Source organism: Rhinopithecus roxellana, chromosome 8 (assembly GCF_007565055.1).
Source record: "Rhinopithecus roxellana isolate Shanxi Qingling chromosome 8, ASM756505v1, whole genome shotgun sequence".
NCBI classification, from domain to species: domain Eukaryota; kingdom Metazoa; phylum Chordata; class Mammalia; order Primates; family Cercopithecidae; genus Rhinopithecus; species Rhinopithecus roxellana.
In genome coordinates, this window is record NC_044556.1 from 90,412,238 (window position 1) to 90,433,717 (window position 21,480).

The 21,480-nt window shown below is 34.2% G+C and overlaps 1 protein-coding gene across 8 annotated transcripts in view; it reads right to left on the reverse strand.

Annotated features, from left to right (window-relative positions):
• CDC42BPA (CDC42 binding protein kinase alpha) overlaps window positions 1-21,480 on the reverse strand; it is a 329,925-nt gene that overhangs the window by 79,382 nt on the left and 229,063 nt on the right. For all 8 annotated transcript variants that reach the window (XM_010381838.2, XM_010381864.2, XM_010381872.2 and 5 more), the window contains 5 exons: window positions 15,698-15,822; window positions 9,047-9,152; window positions 8,652-8,800; window positions 6,985-7,076; window positions 4,526-4,602 (listed from right to left, as the gene is read on the reverse strand). In XM_010381838.2, coding sequence (XP_010380140.1) covers window positions 4,526-4,602; window positions 6,985-7,076; window positions 8,652-8,800; window positions 9,047-9,152; window positions 15,698-15,822 — 549 coding nt within the window. The remainder of the gene's footprint in view (window positions 1-4,525; window positions 4,603-6,984; window positions 7,077-8,651; window positions 8,801-9,046; window positions 9,153-15,697; window positions 15,823-21,480) is intronic.

A 21,480-nucleotide genomic window follows, 5' to 3' on the forward strand; every position in this document is an offset into this window, starting at 1 on the left:
AATATTTTCTAAGGTTTTTCTCCTTTAAAACTCTATGATTCTACATGTAGAATAGCCCAAATGCTTACATTCCCTCAAGTTAGAGCAGCAGAGAGTGTTGAGAATATACTCTGTTCTGCCTGGGTGCCTCCTTTCATTTTCCCAGAGGGAAGGGAATGACTGGTATTACATATATTCCTTTTCTTCAAAGCTACTCTTACACATACAAGGACTGGCCAAACAATGTGACTTAAAAAGGAAAGCATCTTGCTCTGAACATCTTCCCATTGTGCCAAAAATTCCAGCATTCATCTGAATTTTAAGTTAACAGGCAAAACATGTGGAGGAAAAATTAGGGGTGGGAACATTTTAACTTAAAACTGTACTGTTTTAAATAAAGTAACTATACTTTAAGAGGCCTGTGTGAAAGGGTAAAAGCAGGAGTAAAGAAGGTAACTTTGGAGGAGGTGAGGCACTGGTGGTAAAGCTCCGACAAATCACAGGGCAGCATGAGAACACTGGGTTCCCAGAGACAGAGGGAGAAGAATGACAATATGTTGACACCAAAGGTCCTGATTCCTGCAATTTTGCTTAATACTAGCCTTATTCCCTTCTATACGTACAAGCTCCAGCTGCAATTCAAACTTTAGGTCTTCAACATAATCTCCTTTATAGCAACGAGACAGAAAACAAAAAAGAATGTCCAGGAAGATGTGTCCTATTCATTAGAGCCTTACTTACTGCAAAGGGCAGGCATATAAGCATCAAGCACAATATAACTAGATTTGGCACAGAGAACAACAAGAGAGCTGATGTGCTCCTTAAGAATCCAAGTGTGGCCAGGTGTGGTGGCTCACACCTGTAATCCCAGCACTTTGAGAGGTTGAGGCGGGTGGATCACGAGGTCAGGAGTTTGAGACCAGCCTGGCCAACATGGTGAAACCCCACCTCTACTAAAAATACAAAAATTAGCTGGGCACAGGGGCTTGCACCTGTAGTCCCAGCTACTTGGGAGGCTGAGGCAGAAGAATCGCTTGAATCCGGGATGTGGAGGTTGCAGTGAACTGAGATTGTGTCACTGCACTCCAGCCTGGTGACAGAATGACACTGTCAAAAAAAAAAAAAAAAAAAGAAAGAAAGAAAGAAAGAAAGAAAGAAATCCAAGTGCCTAGCAGAAAAGGAGCTACAGAAGAACTTGAGCATTACACGAAATATCTTGGATGCTGTACTCAAGTATGTCAAAGATTGAATACTGCTGTTCATCATTCTGGTATGACTTTGAGGATCAAATGAATGAATGGTAACTCTGGGAAGGGAGATCATAGGTACAAACTCTAAAGAGAAACATGAAGTTTGTACCATAAAATATTGGTGGTGGGTAGATGACTGAGTGATGAAGAGCTAAGAAAGTATTTAAGTGAAACTGAACTGATGGACAAGAAAAGAAGCTAAAGAGAATACAGAAAGGGAGGAAACCAGCTTATTAAGAGTAATAAGGACATTATTACTGATGGCATTACATACACTGTTTCTTGAAGTCTTCAAACAACATTATGATATTAGTTCTATTATTATTACTATTTGTCTGATGAGCAAACTTAGGATGTAGAAAGGTTAATTTCTTCCAAACCATACACCTAGAAAGTTGTACAGGCAGGATTTGTGCATGCTTATGCACTTAACCAATAAATTGGGAGAATGGAGCTTAGAAAGCACATGAGTGAGAAATCATGCCTTTTAGGAGGTGGAATATAAATAAAAGATTTGGCAGCTCTTGTGAACTCAGCTCCTTTATACTAGGAGTTCCTTTGCAGTGCAATAAAATTTACTTTTATGTCTGTACTGAGCTCATGGTTGCATTAATAGAGGGTAGAGGATGAGAAAGGATATTTCTGGAGGAAAAGTAACACTGGGAAATGGCCGTGCAGTGCTCAGGCATTACAGGTGGGTGACAGCAGTGGCAGAGTGCCTGTGAGAGCAGAAACAAGCTGAGGACCTTGCTGGGGTGGGTATTCCTGAAAGATCTGCTGAGAAGACTTCATGTATTTGCCAAAATACATACTGCTCCCAGGTTTTACAACCAAATATATATATATATATATATATATATATTGTGTGTGTGTGTGTGTGTGTGTGTGTGTGTGTGTGTGACAGGAAAAGGGATGGAGAGGAGTTTGTTAGAAATAAAAAGATTTTCTAGTGGAAAGAACAACTAAAATAATTTACTCAAACTTCCTTCCTTTTCTTTTTAAGGTGAATAATATCTGTATGAAAATATCATATTAAGTATTTTTAATATCCTGAGCAGGTTATAACATGCAATACCATTGTACATGAGGAGAGTTCTCTTTTTATCACACTATAGAATTAACCAAAGTAATTATTTGTTTCGAGAATAGCAAAACACTTATGAAAATGTGCAAACTTCAGTATAAATATTCCAAACATATTCAAAATCACTTTTTTGTTCCATAATTTTTAAACATCTAGATTAAGAAGTTCCTTTAGCACAGTATTATGCTAATTACTCTTCTAACTATAAGTATCCTAACAAAACAGAAATAATGAAACATTTAAAAATCTTCCCTGGTTTTAGAAACAGTTCTATGCACAGTATTTGCATTTGAATCCATTTTAATTTCCCAATTTCTCTAAAGACTAAATGTTCAACAGGATAATAAATGCTTTAGGACAAGAATTACTGTGCCATTTAATGTGGAATAGAGAGAATGTTATGCCAGGAAGTAAAGAGAATGAATGATACACATTTAACAGGAACTTCTAAATTATTAAATTGATAGAATTCAGGAGAGAAAGTGATAATGCAGTCAATTTATAGTGCATATAGTGCATATGTTAACTAAAATCACCTTGCACATCAGAAGAGAAATTCTTTCAGAATTAGAAATAACTCAATTAAAAATTGATTTATTTTAAAATCAGTACTCTAGTATTGGCATACAATAAAACCTATTGGAGAAATTAATTAAAAGTTACTTTTTTGATTATACCATCAGAAGTTTATTTTTAACCAACATAGAAATTAAACAGTAAAGTGCTGAAAAGGAAAGGGAAAAGTAAAATAGAAATCACCAGGAAAAATAAAAATAAGCAATTATATATATATATGTAAAACAATAAATAAGCATTCTAGTTTTAGAATTCTTACAAAGATTGAAAATACTGGGATTCTACAACAGTCAAAGCATTTTTCAAAGTAAATTTTTACTTCATTATGTTTAACACTGATAAATCTTTCATTATATTTAAGATAATAAAGAAGCATATTTTGGCTCACATAAATTTTCAAATGTGGTATTTCTAAAACTGACTGCATTACTAGGCAAATTCTTCAAATCAATTCACTGATCTTTTTTACTGAAGGATGCATTGGTTTGAAAATCAAAGACTTACGTCATCCAAAAAATCAATCAGTGAAGATGAGGAAGAAGAAAAGGAATCCTATTTAACGAATACAGCAGTAAAAAAATAGAAAATATGGATGAAGCAATTTAATAAGAACAAATAATAAATCAAAAATTTTGTAAAACAATTGAAAGGCAAATGACATTAATTCAAATAAATAAATGAGAAAAGCAGTCACTATCATTGTTCTTAGAAACTTAAGGGATTCATTAATTACTTTTTAAAGAGTGATTCTTTTTCCTTTTCCTAAAGGAACGAAACACAATTCATATACTGTGCCCAAAATGTAATAAAATGAAGCTCATGACAAATAATTAATAATCAAATTAAATGTAAGTACTTTTGAAGTAACAACTAAAAGTAAGCAATGGAATTCCTGAGGCTTCTAAATCTTCCCACTGGAATCTAAGTTCTAGTGGGAAGGACTTTGTCTATTTTGGTCACTACTGTATCTCGAGCACTTACAACAGTGCCTTGCCTTTCAAAGCTACATGATTATTATTTGTTGAATAAAGATATAATCACACTTAAATTTACTGAGACAAAAATATACTTGATAACAGTAAGCTGATTTTTTTAAAGCAAAGAATTTAAATACCAAGAAATGATCAAATTACATAATCACAATTTCATTACTGTATGATCTGCCTAACAGGGTTGATGTAATAATACCTTTTAACAAAAAGCATTTCTTACTATATAGTTTTTAAAAGAAGAATTGATTTGAAATAAGAACCAGCAATATCTTATTGTCAGCTTTGACATTTTCTCACTTTTTATTGTGGCACTATGCTTTGGAGAATAAAAAAATTTGTCAAATTATTTCAAAAGTTGGGATTTGTTCTGCTCTTAATGTTTCTTAAGGGAAATGAAATTGCTTTTCAATCTTATAATGACTCTCATGATTAGATCTTTCTTAGATGTTTTGTTAAAAAGAGGTGGGATTATAGTCTCCATAAGAAAGCAGAACATATTCCTCTGCTAATATGTTTTTGTTTATTTAAGATTCTAGGTCCTCTCATGTGAGAAGCAATAAAACGGTTTTATTGTAAGTGAATTTTAAATTACAAAGTGAATTTTAAATTGACCCCAGAGGATATTTGGCATGTTTAATACTTACTTCAAATTGATCCAGAGTATCGGTAGGCGTATTCAAAAATGCCAAGAAAGAATGCTGTGAGTCTTGGTGCTCTATACCTAGAAGACAGCAGCAACTTTTTTTAAGGCTACAACAATTAAAACTGATTTTAATGGATAACCTTCCCTGTCTGATTCTATTAAAAGCAGTTCACAAACTACTGTATTTCAAAGCTGATCACTATTATTAACTCGACATTTAAACAAAACTAAAATACACTAGTGTTTCCAAGAATATCACTTAACAGCTCAATTATATCAGTTTCCATGAAACACTTATTTAAGTTACTGAGTTTCTTTCCTTTTGTGTATAGTAAATAATAAAAAAACACATTAAATCTTTTGGTAGGCTTGAGAGAATTTAAAAATAGGAGTCTGTTTATGTCTGATTTTCCTAAGCTAATTTAACACCAAACAGGCTTCTGTTTTGAAATACTCTTATCAAAGCATGGAGTATGCACTAATACAAAAATCCTTTATAAGAAATTAATGCAGTGATAAAAAATACACTTAATTACAAAAAACTGTCAATCTGACTTCAGGTATTTTTTTATTGACAGGATGAAGACTCCAAACTCCAGTTTTTCTCAGATGAATTTTTAAAAATTCATACATATCTCTTGACTGTAGCATTAACTTTACACAATTTCCCAAATAATTCTTAAAACATACAAATAAAAATACCAGGTAGAAAAAAACCAGAAAACAGCCAATCCCACATTTTTTACTTCCATATACTTAGGAATTGACATCAGCTGATTTGTGTTTTTCATATTACTATCTAATAACACATCTATTAGTATTACTATCTAAGACTATCTAATAACTGATAACACAGTTATCAGGTAAGGCAATATGTTCAGAAATTCATTCAAATATTGAGAGTGTACCAGACACTATTCTAGACACTTGGGGACATAACAGCAAATGAAGCATTAAAAACATCTTTCCCTCATAATGTAAATATCACATTATATTACTGAAGTAGTAGTATACATTATGTTATACAATAAAATTTTGTTCTGCAATATTCAAAATCCAAATTAAAAAAATGTGGTAAACATGCCTTCATAAAGCAATGTGAGAAACTTAAGTCTCCTTCAAGTTTAGGTCTATTCTAAAAATGATACAATCAATGTCATCTGGCGTGCAAGTCATATTCTACACTAGTCTCTCTCCTATTTGCCATTGCTGCCACAAGTTGTCCATGTCTTATGCATTCTTTTTCTTTTCATCACTAAATAATGTATCTCCCTTCCAATTTTCATTAATTAAAACCTAGCTTGATTTTCATTTTGGCATGATGGCTTGTGCTCCTAATTTGAATTACTATTCACTTTTTCTCGGCTCCTTCCTTTTCTTGTTAATTAAGAAATTCAATCAACAAGAATTTATTGAGCATCAACTATCTATAAAGGTTTTTTCATGTTAGCTTCTTTATGTGATTACTCGCTGTTCTCCATCATTTTACATGCAGATGCAGAGACTCCACCAGTTTTATCTCACTGTGTTGCATGGCTGAGAAATGATAGAGAAGCACTTAGACCTAATAAAAAGCCCATTAACGAGTTCGGTATTCAGTGATGGCCTTTGTTAGGAAAATCAATTTCCAATAAATGCATATAAGATATCCCTTTATTTTAAAAATATCTGAATTTCTTTTTATTAAATCTTCACATTCTTAACATCCACATTAAGGAAAGTTTAAGAAGTTCATGTAACACAGCTATCAAGCACTCTGACTAAGCTTTAACATGAATGGAAAAATGTTCAAGTAAAGTTTTCAAGAAAATGGTAATAAATCCAGGATATCCCACAGGACAAGCAATTTAAGTGTCAAACTGGAAGAAGACATTAAAATGCCCCCCCAAGTTTTCCTTATTGAATTGCTCCATTAATACTAGATTAATCTTTAGCTATTTCATACATTGTTTCCTCAACTATCCTGAAAGTGTATCCCCCCAAATTTTTATACATCTAGGCACATAAAAAGTGCTAAGAAATACTTGTTCAAGTACCCTTACCAAGTTCTGAATGTAAACACACATTGCCATTGTCAGAGCGATAACCTCATATTATAGCATTTGAGAATATTATAAAGTACATTATAAAATAAAATTTTTTTCCAATCACAAAAATGTTATTCATGAAGTAGTCCTGGGCACTGAAAAAAACATCAAATTTATGGCAAAGTGTCTTTTTCTGTTACTATGAAATCTTTAAACAATGCATATTAAGTAAAACAAAATGACTCAGAGGCCAGTCTTCCAAATGTGTGTGTATGCACATGCATCATATATACACACATGTATTCATAAATGAGTGCTAGAATTGCTTATGTCAACAATTCTCCCACCTATGCAATGAACTGATTCTTCTGTAGTAAAACATATTTATAACATAACAGTAAGTCCTGAGGAAGGCAAACACACACTCCCATACCCTTTTCAGATCTAAGCTCCTCAGTGTCCTTTATCAGTTGTTCGATTTCTGAGAGCAGTTCCAAGTTCTTCTTCTCTGAATCTTTTAGTTTACTTAAATAAGGAGAAAAAAGGAAAAATGTCATTTTTATTGCTGGTTAGTGAGCCATCTTGGATGTAGCCAAACTTACTTGGTTTAAGTGTCAGGCATGGTAAATTAGGGGACTATAAATTATGGCAGGAAGAACAAATACAGCCTGCTACCTACTTTCATGTAGATTAACAGTTTTACTAGAACACAGCCAATCTCATTCATTTAAGTATTGACTATGGCTGCTTTTACACTACAATAGTAGAGATGAGAAGTTGTGATGGAGGCTAATCAAAGCCTAAAATATTTACTAAGTGAACCTTTACAGAAAACATTTGCTGACCCTGAACTAAATTATTAAATTTAAAAATGTTATAAAATCAAAGGTTAATTTTAGAATTCTGTTAGACTTTGTTAGATATTATATCATTACAGGCAACCATGAAAGTGGAGCATATACAGGAGTAAGTTTATAATTTTTCAAACTGGCTCATCTTCCTGACTTATGAACAATATGTAAACTCATATATCCTAGGTGTAAGGAGAAAAGATCTTGCTTATTTCAAATTACAACACAGAGAATGACATTGATTAGCTCTTTATGCTGGGATCACATTCACTTTCTCCAGGAAAAGTTTTCCCCTCCTCAATGCCACATAAGCACATTTAAGTAAAACACACAATGTCTGCATTAGTTACAGCAAAAAGCTTATAAACCAAGTCTATAATCCGACAGAGGTATCATGTAATCTGGCCTTTGATATGATTAAAAAGATTAACAATTGCAGTTTAAGGACTATGACTACATACCATTAAAAACTGAATTCATGGGCCTGCATTTCTTTTCAGGCTTTTGGAACTTTTGATATTCTCAGCAGTCAATGGATTTTCATATCTGTAGTTTCACTTGTGATGTGAAGTTTCTATTGTTCCTCTATGTCACATAAACTGACTTATTTTGAATCATGTTTATAATCAATCTAATTGTGAATCATTTATGTATTCAGAGTATGATTCACTCTGAATCATAGTGTTGTGACAAGAATTGAGGAAATGTGTTCATTAGCTAACTGTTTCAGAGACTGTGGGATATACTTTTTCTAAATACATAAGGAAACATGAAAAACAATAATTATACTTAAAAGATATTATACCATTGTGAAATGTGCCATCAATAGAATTTTCATTTATAAAACACCTAAAAGACCTATGGTAGAGGCCACAATTTTCAAATGATTATATTTTGTTCTCACCATACACTGTACTTTTATACAAATATAATATTCCTAACCATGAGAGAATTTTAGGTTTAATAAAATTTGAGTCAACTAAATTTTATAAATAAGAAGAAAAGTAAATAATGGATTATTATTTAATACTATTAATTCTACTTTATGGACAAGCCAGAGGAAAACAAGGCTATATTAAAACCTCATCACTATCTACAAGGTTTGAAAGCATCTATTTTCAAATCTTCGTAACATATTTGGCCATCATTTTTCTAAAAGAAAGCAATGGAACTAAACATGTAACTTCTCCACAAATAACTCTGACAAACTTAGAAATTATTCTAGTGGGACTATATTATTCAATCTTACCATTCTGTTATGATATTAGATGCTTTAACTTTATTCAACTCTTCTTGGATGGCCTGTTTGGCTCTTATTTCTGCATCCAGAGCTGACTGCAACTCCAGTCTAGCTGACATATCCAGTTTTGCAAAACGACGCATTTTCCAGGGCATATCCTATGAAATAATGACTGTGTTTTTAGTTCCATCCTATTTTTAACATTTAAATTATTACAGTTAACCAGCTGTGTGTTATGTTTTTCTAAACTGGAAAAGACCCAAACTAATCGTTTTTTCATAAAAAACTCTTTAGTAGGCTCAAAGTCTAAACAAACTGATACAAGTAATTGGATTTATTATAGTGTTTTTTAAATCTCTTTTTTCTAATATGATGAGCCTCCAAGCAAAATCACAGAAGCTTACTGTTGCTCGTGTACCCAAGCTGGAATTTCTTAATGCCTCCAATTCTTCAGTCATTTTAGAAGCTAAGGCCTGAAGATACCCTCGTGCATCCTTTTCATCGCTGACCCTAGAATATATAAAGACAAAGCACAAAAGTAAAACAAAAAAGCTTCAGTGCAATATATGTTATTTTAAAGCTTTCTAAAGAAATAAGGGATAGGAAATTCAAAGACAGTCTTAAATAATTGCTTTGAAAAGGTCTACCATAGTATACTACCTGTCAGCAACTGTGAAGAGGTTTATGGAACTGTTCTTTTTATGTACATGGTAGAGCTGGTGAAGTTTACAAAAGTCCAATTTACTCATAGCTGATAAATTAGTAAAACTTCACCCTTGAAACACAGAATTAACATTCTTTAAATCTAACAACACAGATGCACACATGGGTGAGGTTTTCTAAATAATAAGATTTCTCATTAATTGAATTCTGCCATTTTACATCATAAAAACAACATACCATTCTTAAAACTGAAGTATATTAAATTTAGAAAGTTTAATATATGATATTCTGTAAAAATCAGGGTTATATTGTAATTAAGCTCTTCTGTTTTCTAAAATGATCAATAAAACAACAAAGAGAGATTAAACTCTACCAAAACCCAATTTCTACTTACTGCCTTAAGGCTATCTAGCTGATGATACAATTATAATTTTAGATAGAAACTTTTCAAATTATATTTAATAAGACAAATTCCACATTTTACAATTTCTCAAGAAAAAGTCTGCATTTCTTACACTTCCCTCAAGCGGGGAGAAGGTGAAGGGAGGAGTCTAGCATATCTACAAAAATCCACAAAAGAAGGTCCTATTCTCAGGAAGAATGAAAACCACCGGTATAAAAGAAAGCCATATTGCACAAAGGAAAAAAATGGAGTCGAAATTTACAATGCTCACAAGTGTATTCTAAAAGACTTTGGGGAAGACAATTTGTCTTTGTGCAGGCTGGTAGTTTTCAGATAAAATCCATGTCACTGAAGCTACAAGGAAAGTATATTTCAGGTAAATCAGTATGTATCTGATGCATACAGCAGACATGTTTAACTCCTGACCTGCTTTAGTATCTCTTAGAAAGTAAACTCCTGAGGAGTCAAATTCATATATATCTTAAAGAGGCCCTTTAAAAGAGGCTTGGTGTTCTCTTCTCTTAGATGGGAGGTTGTCTTTGGAGTACAAGCTAAAGAAAACACGGAGATGCAATAAAACCACTGCAAGAAGTTGTCCACTCTAGGGACAGTTACATATTCCTAGGCTCTATGTAAATGTACATATTTTTATTGCCTGATAAAAAAAAATGGTTTTGGAAATTATTTTAAGAATGTTTGTATAGTAAGGGTTGTGTCCTTCTAAAATTATTTGATCACAAGTGACTGCAATCTTTTTACTTAATTACCTGGTATGTAGTATAGAGAATAAATTCGGATGAATGAAGATTATCTTTTTTAGAATACAAAAAATATACTTCAATGGTAACAATAAAGAAAACCGTATTATCTGTTAAGTGCCTAGGCTAACAGGGCTCGACTAGTGCTGGTTTAGTATCTACCATAGCTCAGAGATCTTAGTTTATGCATTATTTCCAAGAAACTGTGAAGTCCAGTATGTTTTATTAACTTTGGAAATCAGCTTCTTGTAAACTGACTTTAAGTTATTTGGAATTTTATATGACAATCTCTTTTTTCTAACTTTGCTTTTTATTTACATGTTGAACACATTTATTTACATGTTGAATACCTTACAACTGCCATCTTCTGCTAATTCCTAACTTTTGATTAAACCTATTTCTCTTTTTCTTGGCTATAGAGAATTACTGATTTGGAGGATAACTCATGCCATTTAAGTTCCACTGGATGCTAGATCTCACACAGTTCCTTTTCATAATCATTGCTATTTGTCTATTTTTCAACCTCATTTAAAAAAAAATCTTATTTCTCCAACCCCAACACTTTCTTTTTTTTTTTTTTTTTGAGAGAGAGTGAGTCTTGTTCCGTTGCCCATGCCAGAGTACAGTGGCACAATCTCAGCTCACTGCAACATCTGTCTCCTGGGTTCAAGCAATTCTCCTGCCTCAGCCTCTGTAGTAGCTGGGATTACTGGCACATGCCACCATGCTTGGCTAATTTTTATATTTTTAGTAGAGACGAGGTTTAGCCATATTGGCCAGGCTGGTCTTGAACTCCTGACCTCAGGTGATCCACCTACCTCAGCCTCCCAAGTGCTGGGATTATAGGCATGAGCCACCACACCCAGCCCTAACACTATCTCTTACTTCTTGCTTCTAAGCCATTTGGTTAAGTTTACTCATATTCATTCTCTTAACTTTTAAAAACAGTTTTAGAGGTAGGTGTCTCATGTTTTATTTGGTTAAATCATTCAAATACTTCTTAGTAACACAGTTATTATTACTATACATAATCACCCTCCCTACTACACCTTTTATTTTCAATTTCATTATTTCCATTGGTTTCTTTAAACATGAACAAACTCTACCAAATACAAAAGTTCCGTCCTCCTCACTGACAAACCCCCAAACATCCCATTTTTCCCTCTTTCATTGTTCTACTACATACATGTAAGTGCTCTAGTATTAAATCCTCCATTCACTACTCTATACTTCCTGAAGTCTAATTCCTGCCTCAACTATTTTGCTGAAGCTAATCTGTTAAAACTCAACTACAGAAGGCCAACTTGGATCTACGTGTTCTCTTGGCATATTTAATCCTTCCCTTCCAAGTTCTCTCAAATAATCAGTTAATACTTATTAAATACTATTACATTGGGCACATTGAGAAGACAAAAGAAGACAAATAAGGGACAGTTCCTGAAAAGTTGGTGCATATATTGTAATTAGGAACTTTGATTCTTAAGTCATACAGACCTGGTTTCAAATCCTAGCTCTGGTGCTTACCAGCTGTGTGACTTTGGCCAGGTTACTTCTCTAACTTTGTTATCCCGTCTATAAAATGAGGATAGTAATAATACCTATCTCACAGAACTGGTGTAATAACTAAATAAGAATACATGTGAATTTCCAGCCTAATGACTGGAACACTCTTATGTTTTAATCAATAGAAGCTATTACCATACACAAATGAGCATTACTGAATAAGGAATGTTTCAAATAATGTGAGTGGATTCAAATAAAGAAAGACAAAGGTTTCATTACTGAAACGCTTTGTAATCATTAAACCCTTATCCTGGTTCTCCTGCAGAGCTGTTTCATCTAGCTTGTATCATATAGCCCTTACCATTCTCCTTCTTTCTTGTTTCCTTAAAAATATCTCAACCACTTCATTGGTCCTGTTCAATAGGAATTTAATTCCCAAATCTACATTTCTAATCCTAACCTTTACGTTAGTTTTTCAAAAGCATATGAGAAACTCTACTAAGATGTCTCAAGATCACCTCAGTCTCACCAACAAACAAAATAAAATAACAGATAAAATTGATTGTATCATCTTCCCCAAGGGTGGTTACCCCTCTTAACTTTCCTACTTCAATGATGCCATCATTTTCTTAACCACCTTAACTCACAATTCAGGAATACTAATTTCTCCTCATCTCTCACCCTTCATTTGTAAGTAGTATTAAGTCCTATAGATTTTTCTTTCACGTCTCCTGCATTTGTTCACTTTATTTCCAACCTTACTATTTCATCCTGAACATTACTGTTAAGAGCTATTTGCCTCATCATCATTTTAATTAATAACGTTACCTTTGCAAAAAACCTTCTCCATCTTACAAATAAGTGAAGGTAAAATTCTTACCTAGTATTCATGACAATTGTGTTGCAGTAACTTTATTACTCTTATTTCCTACTATTCTTTTACATAAATTCTCCAATTTGGTCAAACTAGGTGTAGGATATTTTACTAAACTCAGGCTTTTCAGAAAACACAGTCTAGTTTAACTGACTGCTCCCACCCTTCTTGAGCAACTAGTCTGAGATAATTCCCTCAACACTACATTCTTATTTTTAAAAAGTCAGTATCTATTCAATATGTAAGGCATTTATATTTAAGTCTTGTAAGTTATCTCCAGTTCTGGTCAAAATAGTTTTTAAACTTTAAATGTTAAGTTATAAGTTACTTAAAGGCAAGTACTACATTTATAGACCTCTGTATCTCTTACTGTACCAGAAGAATGCCTATGTGAGGAAACACATTTAAAAAATAAATCTTATGGATTAGCCCCTTAATCTAACCTCTCTTTGTAATATTATTTCAAAGAGAAAACGTGAAGTCCTCTGATGAGCCAATGGTGAGAAGGAAGGTTCCTACTCTAACAGTGGTGAGAAGATGTCCTTGCTCTAAAAGGGTTTCTTATGAAACAGATATTTCATAGCAAAAGAGAGAGGAGGTGGAGTTCAAGAGCCATTAGAAGTGACTTCACATAAGGTTTTATATACTGCAGCATTTGTTTTGTATTAAACTGTTCATTTGTCCCAGGAAACATTTAAGGTGCTGTATGTCATGAGGTCCTATAATCTTGTTTGAGCATTACTTCATTTTTTTAAAGCTTTAGTACTTGTAAAGGTTTAGTACTTGTAATCTGAAAATCCAAAATCTGAAATGCCCCCAAATCTGGAACTTTTTGAGTACTGACAAGATGCTAAAATTTTTGGATTAGGGATGCTGAACTGTTAAGTATAATGCAAACTTCCCCAAATCCAAAAGAAATCGAAAATACTTCTGGTCCCAAGCATTTTGAATAAGGAATACTTAATCTCTATACCAAACTCAAAAATGAAAATAACTCAGTCTTCTGACCTTTATAAACTTGGATATTGTATCTCACAGAGTTACCTTTCAAGTAGGTAAGAAAGTTGAACAGGGAATATATATTTTACTTTTTCCCTTTGGTAATTTGCCAATCTGTTATCTAATAGTCCATTTCTAAATAAAAAGTGGGGTTAATAACAGCTTTTATGCAAAGTGACTTCCTTGTATTTCTGATTTCTGCATTTTGCTTGAATGTGAGAAGTGTATAGTGAGTGTTTTGTGGCATCATATAAAACTTTCATCTTCACCCTTTCTATTAACCCTTTCTACAAAGCCCACATTGAAAGCTTCCTTCCATTACTAGAACCACTTCCCGTTCCAGCTGAAATCATCATGCCTGATAGTTGAAAAAATCGGAAGTCTAGGATCACAGGTTTTGACTCTGCCTTCTGAAAAGTCATTTTCAGCTCCACCTTAAATATATATTTGATAACATAAAAATGGAATTACAAATGGCAAGTCATAATTTTTGATATTATAAACTTGGTTAAAGATTAAAATGGATTTTGCTTCAGAAATGCAGACTTGATGATATAGATGTAAATTAATGAACCAATAACTATACTGTCTGGAACCCAAATAAATTTCCACAATCTGCATATTCCCTTTATATGCACTGAATAGAAACATTATAAGCATAACAGCTCTTAATGGAAAAGCATTTGAACCAAAATATGCGTATAGGAAATAAAATTCCCTACAAATGACTGATCTATAAATAAATGATGAAACTACAGGTTGGATATCCTTTATGTGAAATGCTTGAGACCAAAAGTATTTTGGATTTCAGGATTTTTTATTTTTTGGAGTTTGGAATACCTGAATATACATAATGAGGTTATCTTGGCAATGGGACCCAAGACAAAACACAAAATTTGTGTATGTTTTATATACACCTTATAAATATAGCCTGAAGGTAATTTTTTATAATGTTTTAGAATAATTTCTTGTGTATGAAACCAAGTGTTGACTGTGACCCATCACAAAGTCAGGTCTAAAATTTTCTACTTGTGGTGTCATGTCAGCACTCAAAAAGTTTCACATTTTGAAGCATTTCAATTTCAGATTTTCAGATTAGGAACGCTCAACCTGTATTTGTTTTGATATAAATTAAACACCTACCATTTGCCAAAAAGGATTTAAAAAGTTAAATAAATATAAAAAGTTAAGCTACCGATTTTTACTTGGAAATAGAGTCTTCATTAGATTCTGCTTTCTCCATGTATTATTAAAATATGAAATTTTTTACAAGCACCAGAATAATCGTTTAATAAATGAATATGAAGGTTACTAAGATGCATATTCCAAACGAAATCCCAAGAGCTTGAGAAAGAGCTGATAAAACTAAAATGTAACCATTTAAGGTTTTAAAAATGTCATGCGTGAATTAATCTGGTATAATCACGATAGAAGGTAACAGTACAGTATCTTTAGCTTCTAAGTTTTTTGCAGGCCTTCCAATTCTTAAAATACTCACAAATACAGGAGTTTTGGTCTTATAAAGAAACATCCATAGGTAGCAGATGAATTCCAACTTTGACTCTGGAGGTGGTAACATTTTCTTAGAAAGTAATAATCAATAATCAGATTACAATGAAGCTGTGTTAAATGCTGGTATGGGACATTTGTTAGAATTAGGGAACAGAGGAACATAACAGAAAACGCATTAGAACACAAATAACAGGTCAGTAATAAAATTGTGCTTTTCAGAGTAACTTATTTATCATAGCTGACAAATAAGATAAAAACCATTATTAGTAGCCACCTGGAATTCATACCAACTTGGCCACATACTCACAATCATCCACAAAAAAACATTTAAAAGAGCACTCACCACTGAATTATTTCTGTGATTTGGGCTTCCCAATGTGCAACTGATTCTTTCTTGTCTGCTAGATCTTTAACCTCTTCTTCTAACTGCTGGTTCTGTATACTTAAGTTCTCATACAAAGTAGTAAGCTGAAAGGTAGTTTTAAGACATGCATGACTTTCAGGATCAAGAATCCGAGGTGTTCAGACAGGTACTGTCAAATTTGATTACTCAACATCATCTACCCAATAATGCTTGTCTTATTATAATAATTCCTTTTGCTCACTGAATTTGGATATCAAGTACTCTGAATTCTCCTGGTATCTTTGCTTTTTTCCTTATATCCTACAGTGACTTGGTTCTGTGAGCATTCTCTACTTGGCTTAAGAATTGCCTATTTCTGTTTGAAATAGCTTTTTTTTTTGGTCCAAAAAATGTCTTTATGTCATCTTTTCTTCTTTAAAAAAGCTTATAATTTCAAGCACATACAAAAATGGAAAATATAAATGAATTCCCATGAGCCCCACTACCTAATTTCAACAATGATTACTTCAACATCAATCTTGTTTCACTTGTATGCCTGTTCTTTTTTTTTTTTTTTTGAGACAGAGTTTTGTTACTGTTGCCTAGGCTGGAGTACAATGGCGCGTTCTCAGCTCACTGCAACTTCTGCCTCCCGGGTTCAAGCGATTCTCCTGTCTCAGCCCCACCAGTAGCTGGGATTACAGACATGCGCCATCACGCCTGGCTAATTTTTTGTCTTTACTATTTAGTAGAGATCGGGTTCCACCATGTTGGTCAGGCTGGTCTCGAACTCCTGACCTCAGAAGATCCGCCCACCTCAGCCTCCCAAAGTGCTGGGATTACAGGTGTAAGCCACCACACCTGGCCTATACGCCTATTCTCTTATCCCCCCTTCCTGTATTATTCGGAAACAAATACTAGATATCATACAATGTTAGCCATGCATATTGCTGTATGTATCTCTAAAAAATAAGGATCTCTCTTTTAAAATATAACCACGATAGCATCATACTACAAATTTCAGGAATTTCCTAATAGCACATAGGTAGTAATAGTTCAAGTTTCCACTTACTTCAACATACCGCAAAACTTAAGGTTGTTAAATTCAATCATGATACCAATAAGAAAACACAGCTTAATGGTTAATGGTTGGAGATATATATATATATATATATATATATATTTTTTTTTTTTTTTTTGAGACAGGGTTTCACTCTGTCACCCAGGCTGGAGTGCAGTGGTGTGATCTCAGCTTATTACAACCTCCACCTCCTGGACTTTAAAATTAGTACCTGGCTAATTTTTTATTTTATTTTTAAAATTTTTTGTAGAGATGGGGTCTCGTCATGCTGGTCTCAAACTTCTGGGCTCAAGCCATCCACCCGCTATGGTCTCCCAAACTACTGGGATTGCAGGCATGAACCAGCATGCCTGGCCCAATATGTCTTTTAAGTCTATTTTATTTATAGGTTTCCCTGTAACACCTTTATTTTTCTTTTGACATGAAGAACGTAGGTTGTCATGGCCAGGTGCGGTGGCTACACCTTTAATCCCAGCACTTTGGGAGGCCGAGGCAGGTAGATCATGAGGTCAGGAGATTGAGACTATTCTAGGTAACACGGTAAAACCCCGTCTCTACTAAAAATACAAAAAATTAGCCGGACGTGGTGGCATGCGCCTATGTCGTCCCAGCTACTCGGGAGGCTGAGGCAGGAGAATTGCTTGAACCCAGGAGGCGGAGGTTACAGTGAGCAGAGATCATGTCATTGCACCCCAGCCTGGGTGACAGAGCAAGACTCTGTCTCAAAAAAAAAAAAGGAATGTAGGTTGTCCTGCAGTTTTCTACATTCTGAATTTTTGCCTTCATTTCTGGAAGGCATTTTTTGCTGTAAATAACATTGTAACTTGGCAATTATTTTACTATAGCATTTTTAGGACATTCTTTTTCTTCTGAATTCCATTTTTAATTTTTTCTGTTGGGAAGTCAGTTTTCAGTTGAAGTTTCACGCCTTTGAACATAAATGTGTCTTTCTTCTCTAGTTGCTTTTAGAATTTTATGTTGGTTGGTTTCTGGCAGCTTTTCTAGGATTTGTCTAACTGGGGTCTGATTTCTATTAATTCTTTCACTTTTAGGGTTTGTGGTATTTCTTGAATTTGTGGCTAAATGTTTCTCACAGGTTTGGAAAAATTCTGGGCCATAAACACTCTTCGAGTATCACACTGCCACCATCTCTCTCTTCTCACCTTTTGGAAAACCAATTATTTGTATGTTACAACTTTTCATCACATCCTCTATGACTTACATCCTCCTTCCTATATTTTTTATTCTTTTTAATCCCTGAGTACACTTTAGTCTAAATTTTTTTTTAAACATATGCAGTCCTTTTCTTTGTTTCTCTCCAATCTGTTAAAACGTTGTATTGAGTCTTTTGGTTATTTTTTGCTCCTGGAAATTCTATTCGACAGTTTTGTAAAGATTCTAGTTGTTTGCTGAAATTCTTCATATGTCTACTTTCTTAAACAAATTACACAATTATCTTAAAATCCTTTCATAAAAATTTCATACTGGGAACTCCTGCGGGTCTGTTTCTACTGACTGCCTAGTTTTCATTTTCCCTTTTCTGATTTTGTTTTTGCTGTTGAATTTTTCTCTTGGTTTTCAATGATTTGGTTGTGTTTGCTGATATGCTTGGTAATTTTTTTCCTGCATGCCACATATCATGTACAAAAATTTTAGATAATTTTAAGACTCTAGATAATATCTTTCTCCAGAGGTTCTTTACTTTTACTTTTGGTAGGCAATCAGAGTAAAGATAGATCTTTGAGGCTGGATTTCAGTCACTGAGGACTCACTTTTCTTACTCACCCTTACTCCTAAAATGTAGGCTTTCAATGGGTTCAACTGAAAGTTTGAATTATTTACTAAGGATCCTGCAACTTGATAGGCAATGCACTTCCATTTTTCTCTCTCCAGCCTTGTAAAACTGTGGAATACCATGTTCAACTTCCTAGATTCTGAGATTTTTCTGCTTTCATATCTGCAAATGCCTAAAGAGGAAAAGTGGCACTAAATGTTGGGCTCATTGCTCTGTACTATTATTCCCTTTAGGATCTCGGTCAGTAAAGTCCTGGTTTCCTTGTTGTCACTCCAATGACTTCTTACAGATGAATCCTGTAAGTGGTATTCATATAGTATTATTTTTAAAATCAAGCTTTATAGCTCTTCTTGGTGAGGTGGTAGGATGTAAGCTATTCTGTCACAGAAGCAAAAAGTTCTTGTTTTAAGTTTTTAGAAAATTCATGAAAAAGGCTGGGTATTGTGGCTCACGTCTGTAATCCCAACACTTTGGGAGGCTGAGGAGGGTGGATGACCTGAGGTCAGGAGTTTGAGACCAGCCTGGCCAACATGGTAAAACCCCGTCTCCATTAAAAATAAAAAAATTAGATGGGTGTGGTGGCACATGCCTGTAATCCCAGCTACTTGGGAGGCTGAGGCAGGAGAATTGCTTGAACGCGGGAGGCGGAGGTTGCAATGAGCAGAGATCATACCACTGCACTCTAGTCTGGGCGGCAAAGTGAGACTTCATCTCAAAAACAAACAAACAAAAAAAAAACCAACCAAACAAAAAAAACACATGAAAAAATATTTGCATACTATTTTATTTCATAGCTACATTTTTTTTTTCTGATAAATGGTCTCATCTGCTATTTAATACTACTTCTTTCTTCCTTTTTCATGTTTGTAGAGATACTGTGCTAGTTTCTTCTTGATGACTCAACTTTGATGAAGGTGAGTTGCTCCAAGAGGATCTATTCACAGGTTTTTAGGGATAAAAGGCCCATGTGACTGTCAACTTGACTGGGCCACAAGGTGCCTAGACATTGGATCAAACATTATTCTGGGTAGGTCTGTGAGGGTGTCTCTTAATAAGATAACATTTGAATTGGCATACTGAGAAGACCCCCTCCCTAATGTATGTGAGTCCCATGTGATCAACCTGAACAGAACAAAAAGGCTGACTGCACCAATAGTAGGGGGGAACATCAGCTGTGACATCAGCTTCTCCTGCCTTCAGACCTGAAATGAGACAGAAGCTTTCCCTGAATGTTAAGCTTGCCAAGCTTTGGGACTGGAACTATAAAATATACTCTCCTGGGTCTCCAGCTTGCCCAGTGCAGATCTCGGAACTCATCAGGCTATATAATCACTTGAGCCAATTCCTTATAATCTCCCCTGCTCCCAACACACATACACACCCCCCCGCCGACCCCCCACATACACTCACTGTATTGGTTCTGCTTCTCTGTGGAACCCTAACTAATACAGGCCACAACCATGTTCTAAGTCAAGGGTCTGCAAACTTTTTCAGTAAAGAACCAGACAACAAGTATTTTCACCTCTGTGGGCCACATAAAATCTCACATTATCGTCATCTTCTTTTTAAAAATAGCCATCTTAAAATATAAAGATCATGTTTATCATGTGGGTCAGACAAAAACAATCTGGGAGCTAGATTTGGCCAGAGGCCATAGTTTGCCAACTCTCAATTCTAAGTTATTAGGAATTCTATTAATGACACAGGATTTTATTGGTGTTTATTTTTAACCTGTATTTCTGTGCAGAGATAGCCAATTTTGGCACAAATCACAAAGCAAAACTTCATTTCTTCCCCTCTGGCAAAACAACAACAATAAATTGTTTTACGCATATAGAGTTTGTCTGTAATTCCCCCATTTAATCCTACCTCCAACCTCCTTGTCTTCCCAAAAGGAAATGAGATCCAGGGAAGCTATCAGTCACTGCTGGCACACACTGATTTGCCTATCGCAAACAAGAGATTTAAGTTTTGTACCTCAGGGTGTGCCATTCACCTCTGAAGATACAGTTTACCAGTTTTTTTTTTTTTTTACACTTTTACTGAGGTATAATTTATATAACATAAAATTCACCCATTACAAGTGTATAGTTGAATGATTTTTAGCAAACTTAAACAGTTGTACAGTGATTGCTACAATCCAGTTTTGGAACACTTCTAATACTCAAGAAATATCCCCATGCCTATATGCAATTGATCTTGGTCCCCACCCTAATTTCTCTACCTATCACTGATCTGCTTTCTATTTCTGTAGTTCTGCATTTTCTGAAACTTCTATCAATGAAATAACAGAATATGTAGTCTTTTGTATTGGACTTATTTCATTAAGATTATTGAAGTTGAACCTCAATACTGTTGCATGTATCAGAAATTCACTCCTTTTTACTGCTGAGTGGTATTCTAGTATATGAGTATGGTATGCTTTGTTTATCCATGCACCATTGATAAACATTTGTACTGTTTCCAGTTGTTTACTATTATGAGAATATAATGCTATGAAAATTCATATGTAAGTCTTAAGGGGACTAGGCTTTCAATTCTTTTCAGTAAATAGGAGAACTGCCAGGTTGTATGTTAAGTATATGTTTAACTTTTTGAGAATTTTTGGAACTATTTTCTACAAGGGCTATGCCATTTTATACTCTTATGAGCAGTGTATAAGTTCTAGTTCCTCCATATCATTGCCAATAGTTGATACGGTCACTCCAATTGAGTATAGACATTCTCGAGGGTATACAGCAGTATCTTGCTATGGTTTTAAGTGGCATTCTCCTAATGACAAACATCTTTTCATGTGCTTGTTTGTTATTCATGTATCATCTTTCATGAAATGTCTATTCATCTTTGTCACCCATTAAAAAAACTGAGTTGTTTATATTCTCTTTTGTTGCGTTTTAAGAGGGTTTT